Source organism: Pelophylax lessonae, assembly GCF_965119305.1.
Source record: "Pelophylax lessonae genome assembly, chromosome: 1".
Lineage (NCBI taxonomy): Eukaryota > Metazoa > Chordata > Amphibia > Anura > Ranidae > Pelophylax > Pelophylax lessonae.
This window is the reverse complement of record NC_138768.1, coordinates 629,496,237-629,509,317: the sequence shown is the minus strand read 5'-3', so window position 1 is coordinate 629,509,317 and position 13,081 is coordinate 629,496,237. Positions and strand designations below refer to the sequence as shown.

At 49.7% G+C, this 13,081-nt stretch overlaps 1 protein-coding gene across 11 annotated transcripts in view; it reads right to left on the bottom strand.

Moving 5' to 3' along the window:
• Positions 1 to 13,081, bottom strand: part of BLTP1 (bridge-like lipid transfer protein family member 1) — a 754,177-nt gene that overhangs the window by 44,812 nt on the left and 696,284 nt on the right. For 10 of the 11 annotated variants that reach the window (XM_082243836.1, XM_082243842.1, XM_082243843.1 and 7 more), the window contains one exon: positions 8,202 to 8,419. In XM_082243836.1, coding sequence (XP_082099962.1) covers positions 8,202 to 8,419 — 218 coding nt within the window. The remainder of the gene's footprint in view (positions 1 to 8,201; positions 8,420 to 13,081) is intronic. The other variant, XM_082243839.1, reaches the window with a different exon arrangement.

Genomic DNA, 13,081 nt, shown 5'->3' with positions numbered 1-13,081 from the left:
CCCTTGTGGGCGGCGATCGCGCGCTACCAGAGGCTCGCTCCTGCTGTTTTTAGTCACAGCGGGAGTCGGGCCAGGGGAGGAGAGGCGGTGATCACAGCCGCTCTTCCCCGTACGTCGGGGATCGAGTGTGGAGATCTGCCCGCTTGTGTAAACAAAGCGGGCGGATCTCCTAAGTGACAGGCAGGGTCAGATTGCAGGATTCAGCATAGCTGAACATGCGATCTGTGCCTGTGTCACTTAGTCCCCTCCCCCCACACACGTTAGTAAGCACCAGGCATACATTAACCCCTTGATCACCAATAAAAGTTAACCCCTTCCCTGCCAGTGTCATTTGTACAGTAACAGTGCACATTTATAGCACTGATTAACTGTAGTAATGTCACTGGTACCCCCAAAAGTGTCAAAAATGTCAGTCAAAGGTCCGATCTGTCCGCCGCAATGTCGCAGTCCCGCAAAAAAAAAATCGCAGACTACCGCCATTACTAGTTAAAAAAAAAAACAACAATAAAAATAACATACATTTCCCGTAGTTGGTAGCTGCGATAACTTTTGCGCAAACCAATCAAAATACGCTTATTGCAATTTTTTTTACCAAACATATGTAGCAGAAAACAAATTGGCCTAAAATGTTAAAAAATTTTGATTTTTTAATTTTTTCTGGGGGGAATTTCATATAAAAAATTAGGTGATCAAATACAGTAATCCCCCGCTCCATCGCGGTTCAGTTTTTGCGGTCCCGGTAATTCGCGTTTTTTTTTGTAATGTTATTTTACTATATAAATCATTAAAAATTAAATATTTTTGTGTTTTCCATAGCTCTTGCTATGTCTCTTAGTATCTTTTATGTGTTTAAATTAGTTTCTATTGTTTTAAAAGTGTGTTTAAAGACCTTAAAATGCTTTTACATGTACAGTGACAGTAAAAAAAACATGCCTACAATGCATTATAATAGGGTTTTTCTATTTCGCGGAATTTCACTTTTCGCGGCTGGGTCCGGAACGTAACCCCCACAATGGAGGGGGGTTTACTGTACCACTAAAAGAAAGCTCTATTTGTGGAGGACATAAATTTAATTTGGGTACAGCATCGCACGACCGTGCAATTGTCCGTTAAAGTAAAGTGATTAGAGGCATATTTTAAGCTCAGTGTTTAGAGGCAGGAAAAAAAAAAAACCTGGTTTGCGTTTTTGATTGTAGTTTTGTGGCAGAAAAAACGGAATTTTTGTAAAATCTTACCTGTAAAATTCCTTTCTCTGAGTCCTCCGACAGTCGCCGCCTCTTCATATTCGTCACATATGGGGTATTAGACTTTGCTCCGAAGGAGTAGCTAGGCAACAGAATATGTTAACATTAAAGCTTTTAACATATCCCACCCTCAAGGGGTGGTCCCCTCAGTCAATTCCCTCCTACTTCCTGCAACCATATCTCAGTTTTAGTGGAATAGCAGTAGAGTATACAACCAAACCCCAAAAGAGGGGCGGGGGCGGCGACTGTCGGAGGACTCAGAGAAAGGAATTTTACAGGTAAGATTTTAGAAAAATTCAGTTTTCTCTTACGTCCTCCGACAGTCGCCGCCTCTTCATATTCGTCACATATGGGGACGTCCCAAAGCAGTGTAAACATGAGGGGTGGGAAACGCATCCGCGCCAAAAGGCAACGCAGTCTCCGCATCAAAGAAAGGAACCTTACCAAAGGAAGGAACCCAGCTGGGCAACAGGAAAAAACAGGTGCTCAACAGGAGCAACAACCCAGGAACAGACAAATAACCAGGGGATAAAAAACTTATCCCAACAGCCAGTGGTCCCCACAAGGGACCCTAGGGAACCGCCGCACCAAAGGAAGCATCCGCCGATGCCTGAACATCTACTTTGTATAATTTTGTGAAAGTGTGCACGGTCGACCAAGTCGCCGCCTTACACACCTGGGCTACAGAAGCCCCATGACGACAGGCCCAAGACGTACTCAGAGATCCAGTAGAATGCGCCTTCACAGGCACAGGGGGAACCTTCCCCTGCAAAGCATAGGCCTGTTCAATGGTCTGACTGATCCATTTGGCGATGGTAGAGGCCGACGCCGCCATGCCCTTCCGAGGACCCTCTGGAAGAACAAGGAGTCCGTCTTTCGAAAAGACTCAGTCGATTTAAGGTAAACCCTTATCGCCCGAACAACATCCAAAGAATGCAATCGCACCGAGATCTCCCTGATCTGTTCAAAAGGAGCACGTTGTAACACAGATAGAACGAGATTCAAGTCCCAAGGGGGCAGAGGATCCCTCCTAGGAGGAACCAGATGCCGCACTCCCTGAACAAAAGTGCCAACCAAGGAGTTGGAAGCCACGGGACGTTGAAACAGAACGGCCAGCGCAGACACCTGACCCTTTATCGTAGCCAGCGCCAAACGCTGATCGACAACCGTTTGAAGGAAGGACAGCACTCGGGAAACCGAGTACGTGCGGGGTGAAAACCCCCTGGACTCACACCAGGCAAAATAGGCCTTCCAAGTACGGTAATAAACCTTCCCCGAGGAAGACTTCCTCGCGTTGATCAAGGTATGAACGACCTCTGGGGAGAGACCCTTCTCCTTCAGGACCTCGGTCTCAACAGCCAGGCCGTCAAAGCCAGCGACTGTAAAGCAGGATGGAATATCGGTCCTTGAGACAGGAGATCGTCTCGAAGAGGCAGACGCCACGGGGCGTCGACCGCCAGATTCATGAGGTCTGCGTACCAGGACCGGCGAGGCCAGTCCGGTGCCACAAGAATCACCGTGCTGCGTTCCGAGTGTAACCTGCGAAGGAACCTGGACAGCAACTGAATCGGTGGAAACGCGTACATCAGCCTGTACTGATGCCACGGGGCCACTAACGCGTCCGACGCGTCTGCCCGAGGGTCGCGCGTCCTTGCCACGAACCTTCTCACCTTGTTGTTGAGACGAGACGCGAACAGGTCCACATCTGGAAGACCCCACTTCGCGCACAACGTCTGGAAGACAGCCGGGTGGAGAGACCATTCCCCCTGATCCAGGGTCTGGCGACTCAGATAGTCCGCCTGCCAGTTCTCCACCCCCGGAATGTGAACCGCCGTTATCGCCGGGACATGAGTCTCGGCCCAAGACAGAATGTCGGCCACTTCTCGAGCCGCTCGGGCACTCCTGGTGCCCCCTTGGTGGTTGATGTAGGCCACCGCCGTGGCATTGTCCGTCTGCACCCGAACCGGGCAGCCCTGCAGCCGGTCCGTCCAGCGATGAAGACAGAGATTTATCGCACGCAATTCCAGAATGTTGATCGGAAGGGAGGACTCCCCCTCGGACCAAGTCCCCTGGGCGGACAGAACGCCCAGAACACCACCCCAGCCCGACAGGCTGGCATCCGTGGTGATTACCGTCCACGAGATAGGACGAAACGACTTGCCCCCGACACCATCGGGGACTGGAGCCACCACAGAATGACTCAACGAGATTTGAAGATCCAGAGATTGAGGTCGCCCGTCCCACATGGACAGGATCTCCGCTTGGAGACCCCGCGTGTGAAACTGGGCGAAGGGAATCGCCTCGAAGGCCGAGACCATCAATCCCAGACATCTCATGCACGTCCGCAGAGACGAGTGCGGAACGTCCCTGAGGGACCTGACTTCCTCCTGAAGAGTTCTGAGTTCGTTTTCCGGCAGGAAGACCTTCGCCTGCACCGAGTCCAGAATCATTCCCAGGTAGGGAAGAGGAACCGATGGACTCAGCGTCGACTTTGGAAAATTTATCGTCCAACCAAACTCCTGCAGAGTTTGCATCGTGACAGACAGGTCCTTCTCCAGACCCTGGCTGGTCGCAGACCGAACCAGAATGTCGTCCAGATACCCCAGGACAGAAATGCCCTGGGCCCTCAACAATGCCAGAACCGGTGCAAGCACCTTGGTGAAGACCCGCGGAGCCGAGGCGAGACCAAAAGGCAACGCCACGAACTGGTAGTGATCCTCCGCAATGGCAAATCGAAGGTACCTCTGGTGACCCTCGAAAATGGGGATGTGAAGATATGCATCCTTCAAATCGATGGAGGCCATGAATTCCCCCGGAACCAAGGCAGCCACCACCGACCGCAGGGATTCCATGCGGAACTTGCGAACCCGCACAGAGCGGTTCAGAGCCTTCAAGTCCAGAATTGGACGAACCTTGCCCTCCTTTCTGGGCACGGTGAACAGATTGGAATAAAACCCCCGAAATCTGTCCCGATGAGGCACCGGAACTACCACTCCCTGAGCCCTCAGGTCCCGCACCGCCAGGTGTAGGTCCCGTAAACGCTCTGGAGACAGTTGAAGATTTGAGGGAAAAAATCTGCTCTCCGGCCAAGAGAGAAACTCGATCTTGTAACCAGATCGAACGATCTCCTGAACCCATCTGTCCCGCACGCGGGTCAGCCAGGGCTGAAGAAAACCGAGCAAGCGTCCCCCCACCCCAAAACTGGGTGAGGGCGCCCCTTCAGGCCGCACGGTTATGGGCTGCGGATCCGGATTGACCGGACTTCTGTTTACCAGACCAGGGCTTCTTCTGAGAGCCTTGACCTTTGAACGGTTTGCCCTTGTAGTGCGACCGAAAGGCACGAAAGGACCCCTGAGGGGGCCGAAAATTAGCATGCTTCTTCCCAGAAGCCCCCTTAGCCTTGGGGAAATGGGGCAAGAGAGTGCTCTTACCTCCGGTGATCTCCTTAATCAACACATCCAAGGACTCCCCAAAAAGGCGAGACCCATCATAAGGCAGATTGGCTAAGGTCTTACGTGAAGATTGGTCCACCGACCAACATTTCAACCAAACCAGGCGGCGAGACAACACCGCCACGCTGTGCACACGTGCAGCCAACGGAACTAGGTCCAAGTCCGCATCACACAGATACATGACACCCTGGTGGATTTGATCCACCATGTCCAGGGTCGCCGGCGAGGCCGAATCGGCCACTAGGACGCGCCTAAGCATCTGCGTCCAACTTGTGATCGCCTGGGCCGCCATGAGAGAAGCAAACAGAGCCTTAAGCATAGAACCCGTAACAGAATAAGTATGACGGGCAAGAGACTCCAATCTCCTATCCGTGGCATCACGGAACACAGGGGAATCCTCTGCAGGAATCGCAGTGGATTTGTTTAAAACCGCAATTGCGTGATCCACTGGGGGAGGCACACACCACCTTTCATCAGTGGAAGGCGAGAAAGGATAACGCAGCTTGAACCTACTAGGTACAGCAAAAGGTTTGCGCAGATTGCGCCATTGTTCCTTAACAGCGCGCTGAAAATCATCATTGCAGGGAAAAACCTGCGGCGTCCCGCGTTTTCTCTGCGTCCCATAAGCCGCCAAGGCAGCGGGGGGACACACTTCATCCTGCAAACGCAGCGTTTGCTTTATGGAAGCAATCAATTCATCCATGATTGCAAGCTCTTCAGGCGAGCCAGGGGGAGAATTATCAACCCCTTCAACTTCAGCCTCCACCTCAGACCCCACTAGATCCAGGGAGGAGCGGGACCCCGATAAGGAGGCCCCCGCCATAACAGCCCCATCACCTTCACCCTCAGAATCAGAGGAAAGAGCAACTCTGGGTCTTTTAGTAGATTGAGCAGCCACCAGCATCTGCACCTGAGCAGCAAGGCCAGCCACAATAGAGGCTAAATCCCCCCCTGGGGGGGAAACAGCGGTCCCCTGGCTTTCCACCAAGGCGGTAGGAAATTTGCCCTCCTGAGAATCCATTGCCCCTATAACAAATGCCGGATAATAAAGGGTTAACTGCCCCTTTATCAAAGCGCGGCGAGCGCAGCCCACCGCACCACACACAAGCACAATGAGACCCCCACAGGGACAATAAAACTGACACAGGCAATGGATAGGAAGGATATAACCTGAGGAGATCCTCGCCGCTGCTGCTGCCTCGATCGGTGTTCCTGGAGAAGAGGAAGTGATGCTGCCAGGGCGCTCTATGAAAGCCTATGGGAGGCTACAAGAAAATGGCCGCCATGCATGTAGAACATGCGGCCGGAGCGAGTGTAGGCAAAATGGCGCCGTTTGGCGCCGAAACCGCCGCTCCACAGTACAGTAAAAACACACGTCATGCATGTATAAAAACAACATGTGAGATCGCCGCAGCGATCGCTGTATAGTGCCCAAACATGCCACAAAACATGCCTCACAGCACACAGCTGCACACACTGACAAGGCTGACACACACAGTGTCACACAGCTCCCCCCCCCCCCCTTGCAGCCCACAGCATGCAGCCGAGAGATAGGGAGACAAACAGTGTGAATAGAGGCAGGTTACACAGTCCCAGACTGACACCCCCCCAGACAGACGGGTCCCCACATAGATACACTTACCTCACAATGGCGTAGGGGACCCGCACAGGCGAACAAGCCGCTGCACATGAGGCAGGGAGAGTCGCATACAAGACGCACAGAATGGGGGTTAAGAAACCGCACAGCGTCCAGTGAGGTAGCCACCTCACCAATCATCCCTGCACCGAACAGGGATGGGTCGTTCACTGTACCAGGAGCGTTACCTGGCTGAACGCTCGATGGCAGGCTGGGAAGCCACTGACCCACGACCTGCGACCAGGGGGATCAGCCCGAGACCCAGCCCGCATGATCCTCTTCATCCGAAGAACTAACGCTGACAAAAAGAACAGCTATGTAAAGGTAGAGAGAAAACTCAAACAAAAAATCAAAAAAGAAGAAAGAGTCTGGGGCACAAAGCCCCAGCACAGAGAGAGCCAGCCACTCCTGACAAGCTAGACATTAAAACTGAGATATGGTTGCAGGAAGTAGGAGGGTATTGACTGAGGGGACCACCCCTTGAGGGTGGGATATGTTAAAAGCTTTAATGTTAACATATTCTGTTGCCTAGCTACTCCTTCGGAGCAAAGTCTAATACCCCATATGTGACGAATATGAAGAGGCGGCGAATGTCGGAGGACGTAAGAGAAAAAATGTTAAACACTTTTTCAGGTGTACAAAAAGGCTGTATATGTGTTTGTTTCTGCCAAGGGAACTGGCAGGTTTTTTTTAAGCCTAGTGTACATGGAGCCTAAAAGCCTGTGTACAGGGCTTTTTGTTCACTACAGAACTTCTTTTCTACCCTATATAAACCAAAGGGAATGCAAAAAACAGCTTGATGCTTCCTAGAAGGTCAAATACATTCCACAATGATGAGGAGGCCACTCAGATTATATTCAGGAACATCTCAAACTGATATCAAATGCAAGCTAAATGCACCTGAATGCAAACTGTATTTACCCATCCACACAAGCCCTAATATCATTTTGATGAAATAAAGGTTTAAATATACTTTCTTGGTGTGGATGGAAAAATCTATTCCTTACTGAATGGAAAAAAAAGCCTCTTTTCTTTAGTATTCTAACCTGTGTTTTGACAGTGACTCCTCCCAACCTAAATTTTGCCAGTGATTCCCTTTGCGTAGATTTTGAATGACTGTGTTGCTGTCCCATCTCCTTTGCAGCTGTATTTCTAGCTGGCCAGTGACGTTACAAGCAGTAGTGGTAACCAGGTTTTCATTTCACTCTCTCATTAAGCTAGACTCTTCTAAACCCATTTAACACTTCTATTAGACAGTGGTCTGACCTAAAGAAGCAGTATCTCCTGCATGTTTAGGAACTATGTATTTCACTCCAGCAGTTATGTTCAGCTTTTGCCTAGCAGCACTAGAGTCATCAGTTTGAATCCCAAACACGGCACTACCTGCCTGGAGTTTGCAAGTTCTCCCTGTGCTGTGTGGGTTTCTGGTTACCTCACACACTCCAAAGACATGCTGGTAGATTAATTGGCTTCTGTCTAAATTGGCCAAATTATGTGTATGTATGTAAGCGAGTTAGGAACCTTGGAATGTAGGCTCTTTGAGGGCAGGGACTGATGTGAATGTAAAACATGTATATGTAAAGCACTGTATAAATTGACATTGCTATTTAAGTACTTGTAATAATTAGAAGAGGTTTCTAATAGTTCATCCTCAGTCTGAGGTAGCTGTGAGACACCAATGGCATGCTTTTCCCTCCTTGCACCCTCTCACTAGATCTTAACATTTGGATAGCACTTACAGATTACACCAGGAAAGGAATGTTCTTCCATATCTTATTTCCTGTTACCTTTTAAAACCTAAAATCTCTTCAGTATTTAACTATAAAAATTAGCATCATTTGGGGCTTTAAAGGTTTAAAAAATTCATACATTGCTCACGTGAATTCTTTTCAACATTGGTGACCACAGCTTTTGGTGGAACGTAAGATACTGGACCCCATGTAGATAAAGCTCGCTTGCTTGTATCAAACTGCTGAGTGAAAAATTCTTGCAGCTTCATTCCGATCTTGATGAGGTCTGGAGTAGTAGATCGGGAGATCATTACCTGAAAAATATCCCACTGCAGATCTCCATGGATAAATATGACACTAGGATAAAGATATTATATATTATTATTATATACAGTTTACTTGGGACATTGGTAAGTAAAATAATAAATTCCAAAAAGAGAGTTTTTCAGTCTAAAAAATAAGCACTAGAGCTGCATGTTAAAAAATCACGATCTCAATTCACCCCCCCCCCCCCCCCCCTCACGATCCTAAAACGGCATGTCCTCGATTCTTACAGAGCTGTTCTCTGCTCACTCACAACTGTCAAAAACAAAACAAAACCCAAAAAAGAGCCTCAGAGTCGGTTCACACTGGGGTGACACGACTCTGTACTACTTCGGGGGCGACTTGTGCATTACCATGCACCACGACTTCGGAGCGACTTGCAGGGACTTCACATTATGGAAGTCTATGCAATTCGCTCCAAGGTCGCCCCGAAGTAGTACAGGACCCTTTTTCTAAGTTGGAGCGACTTGTGTCGCTCCTATTAGAACGGGTCCTGTAGCGGTCAATGGACCGCGAGGGAGCGCGACTTGTCAGGCTGACAAGTCGCCTGACAAATCGCGCTAGTGTGAGCCGAATCTTAGGCAAATGTTTATCAACATTGTTAAGGCTGCTAGATAAATATAAACACATTTTACAATGTATCATTTTGTTCTTTTAGATCAAAGGAATTACCTTCCATCTGTAAGTGAGGGCAGTTTAACCTCTTAAAGACTAAGCCTTTTTCTGACATGTGTTGCTTACAAGTTAAAATCAGTATTTTTCTTACGTCCTCTGACAGACGCAGACACTTCATAGTTTCCTCACAAACAGGAGTAAGACTAGGCAGTGAAACCCATAGAAAAACTTTTCAATAGACACACCCTTAGGGGCTGTCCCTTTAGACATTACGCCAGACAGATTGTGCTTACTAATCAGTTTCTTGCTGCCTAGTGTTAGGAGTAGGACCTAGGTTTCCCTGCTGGTACTCCGGTCTCTGTTTTTTATTTTCTTTGAGAAATATTTATGTTTATTTTTCTTTACTCACTATCGCTAGCTAGTATCAGAGGGATCCTCCTGGTCAACTACAAGCGACAGCCGGGCTGGGGTATCGCACTTGATAATCTAGATCCTTATGGTCTCCCAGCCTGGCCAACGAGCGTGAGCAGGTTGTGGTCCGCCCAGGCCTCGCCACGACGGTGCACCGGCGGATGGGAACGAGCCTGCAAACAGAGGTTTTCGCTGGGACGCATCACCCTGGAACGCCCGGAGTGCAGCGTACCCTTCTTGGCTGGCAGCACCCCCACACAGGGTGGGAGGCAAGGTGCCTCGGAGCGGAGCCTGCGGTCCATGGTATGGTTAGTGATACAACCCGTGTCCCTGGGACAGTCACCTGTGGGGGAGATCTGGGCCCACCCCTGGGGATGGCAGAGCTGCGGTCTCTGTAAGATCCCCCTGGTCCTGCCCTCTCTGCTCCCGATGGGGACGCTATAGCAGCATCTAACGCCTGGGGGGGGGGGTATATAGCAACTACCTTGTCCTAGGGGGTTCCCTGTGGTGGATTCCCACGGTGGCCTTGTTCCCTGGGCTCCTGATCCCTGGCACCGTTTTCAGCTGCCATTTTGGGTGTGGGCAGCAAGGCTGCATCATTGTAAGGGCAGCAGCCATTTTCCGTCTTGCTGTGTGTTGGCGCCGTTTTCGGGCGCCATCTTGGCTGTGGGTAGGCCGCACTGTATGAGCAGCAGCCATTTTCCCTGTGCCTTTCCAATTCCACTATGTTATTGTGGCTCAGGGGGGTTCGGCCTCAAGTGATTTTGGTCACTTCCTCCCAGCAATTTTCACTTGCTGCAGACAGCGTGGAGAGCAGTAGCTGATTTGTTTCTCTTGCACAGTAAGGGGGTCTTTGGTTCTTTTTGGGCATTCTTCAGATACATTTGGCTTCTATCAGTGTACCTGCTAGCTAAAGGGGGACTCCAGCGGTAGCGCAATATAGTGGTGCGGACCGCACTCGTGGATTTAGAGGGCTAGTGTACCTTTTTTTGTAAAATTGCCTATATGGAGTCCCAGAATAAAAATTCCCCTACTGATCTTGTTTGTACATCCGGGAGGTCCAGATCGCCTTTCCTAGCCTCTCTGTCTGCAGCCATAGATACTTTGGCGTCCAAAGTAGATCTTGTCATGTCGCAAGATGCTTTTCAAAAAAGGCCGATGCCCTCTCAGTCTTCTGATTCAGAGCCTGATATGGTTGCCACGGACACTGCCCTCCCTGAGGGGTCCCTGTCCTCACACTCAGATGGCAAGGATGATGAGTAATCCTCAGCTGCAGCACGGGAAAGCACTCTGGTAGATGCACTGGTTCGCTCAGTCAGGGAGACTTTGCAACTTGATGATGAGCCCACACAGTCAGGAAAGCGGGTTGTCTTTGGCTCCTGCAAAGCCCAGAAGTCTGGTCCGGTTTTCCCTTGTCCCGAGGAGTTTCACGATATTGTGAATGAGCAATGGCGGAACATTAAGCACATGCTCGTGGTGCCCAAGCGCTTTCAGCGCCGTTACCCCTTCGCAGACTGTTTCCAATCGGTGGACAGTGTCCCCTAAGGTGGACCACACTGTTTCCCAGTTGAATAAGTACACGGTGGTGCCCGCAGAAAACTCCCCGGTGTTTAAGGACCCGGTGGACAGGCGCATGGAATCGCTTTCCCGCCACCTACACTTGCCTGTTTTCGCCTCCGTACTGGTTTATCAGACGGTTGCGGAATGGATTAAGGTGCTTAAAAGCAACTTGCTGGCTGAGTCGGTTCCTCCAACACTCATTGAGCTCATGGACCAGATGGCTCAGGCCATGGTCTATCTGTGTAATGCGGCCCTGGACGAGGCTCCCCTGGTCGCTAGAGTGTCTGTGGTGGTGATTGCCTTTCGCCGCATGGTGTGGCTGAAGAGCTGGTCGGCAATCAGGCTTTTAAGAAGGCCGTGTCTGATCTTCGCTTTTTGGGGGAACGCTTTTTTGGTGACTCCTTGGATGAGTTAATCAAGGGTCTAACTGGGGGTAAGAGTACTCTTCTCCCCCAAATAAAATACCAAAAAACTATCAGCGCAAACCTAATATATGTGATAAAATAAACTCAGCACCAATTCACTGTGCATAAATCAAGTGCATATGAGTGAAGCATAAATGTTAATAATAATAGTGTCCGGCAGCATGCACCAATCGTGTTTACAAATCACAATAAGCTCTAAATCATACCAAAATGTGATGCGCCAAAAATACACAAATCATAAAGTGATGACTAATAATAATACAATAAAATCACATCCAGTTCATAAGGCACACAGCAATGTATGTGCTTCCAATAAAGTGATGTTCAAAATGTCCCCGTGTTCAATTGAAGAAAATTATCCGGTGATGAAAACAATATGTGAACACCAGTGTAGTGAATCCCTCCACCAGGTGGATTAGCCTCTCACCTTCCTATAGGACCCAAGCGGGCCAGCAATCACATGTAACATGGATCAGACTTCCAGGAAAGAGCCTCACTGTATTGCACCTCAAGAGATTCCGGGACATATAGGAAAAAGATAGAAAAATCTAGTGCTCTCCGCTTATTGATAAGGGTATGCTTTATTAAAGAAAGACAGATCCACTCACATTTGTAGGGCACTCAGCGGAGAGCACTAGATTTTTCCATCTTTTTCCTATATGTCCCGGAATCTCTTGAGGTGCAATACAGTGAGGCTCTTTCCTGGAAGTCTGATCCATGTTACATGTGATTGCTGGCCCGCTTGGGTCCTATAGGAAGGTGAGAGGCTAATCCACCTGGTGGAGGGATTCACTACACTGGTGTTCACATATTGTTTTCATCACCGGATAATTTTCTTCAATTGAACACGGGAACATTTTGAACATCACTTTATTGGAAGCACATACATTGCTGTGTGCCTTATGAACAGGATGTGATTTTATTGTATTATTATTAGTCATCACTTTATGATTTGTGTATTTTTGGCGCATCACTCTTCTCCCCCAGTCTGCGAACGCTAAGGCACCCCGAGGTAAGCAGGGTCCTTCCTTTAAGGCTCACTGGGGACTTTTTCGTGCCTCAGGGTCGCAGGAAAAAGGAAGACCGTTCAGAGCCTCGAGAGGACAAGGCTTAGTCGGATGAGCCCGGGACTAGCCAGTCTGGTTCGGCGGATGATTCCTCCTCTGCCTGAAGGGTCACCCTCACCCGTTTCGGGGGTGGGGGGGGGGAGACGTCTGCGTTGCCTTCTGGAAACCTAGGCGTCTCTGGTTCAGGACTCATGGGTTCACAAACTAATTTGTTCAGGGTTCCATAGCGTATTTCGGTCTCGCCCGGCAGACTTGTTCTTTCCGCCATGTCTCTGTTTATCCCTGGATCATTTGTGGGATCCCAGGGAGGCGGTGCGGGCTCCACTTGCACAGGGAGTGTTGTTGCTGGTTCCTCGGTAGGAAAGGTTTTGGGTTTTTTTTTTTTTTCACCCGACCCTGTTGGGCGTTCCATCGATCACTCCCTTACCGCTCCAGGTCCTGGAGCTCAGGGCGTTCCAGCTCTGCCTGCTCCATTGGACGCCTCGGCTGCACGATCTCCTGTTTCGGGTGCAGTCCGACGCTGCCACGGCTGTGGCTTTCATCAGTCGTCAAGGGGGCACCAGGATTGCCCGGGTGGCGACGGAGGTGGCCAAGGTTCTGTATTGGGCCAAGGCACA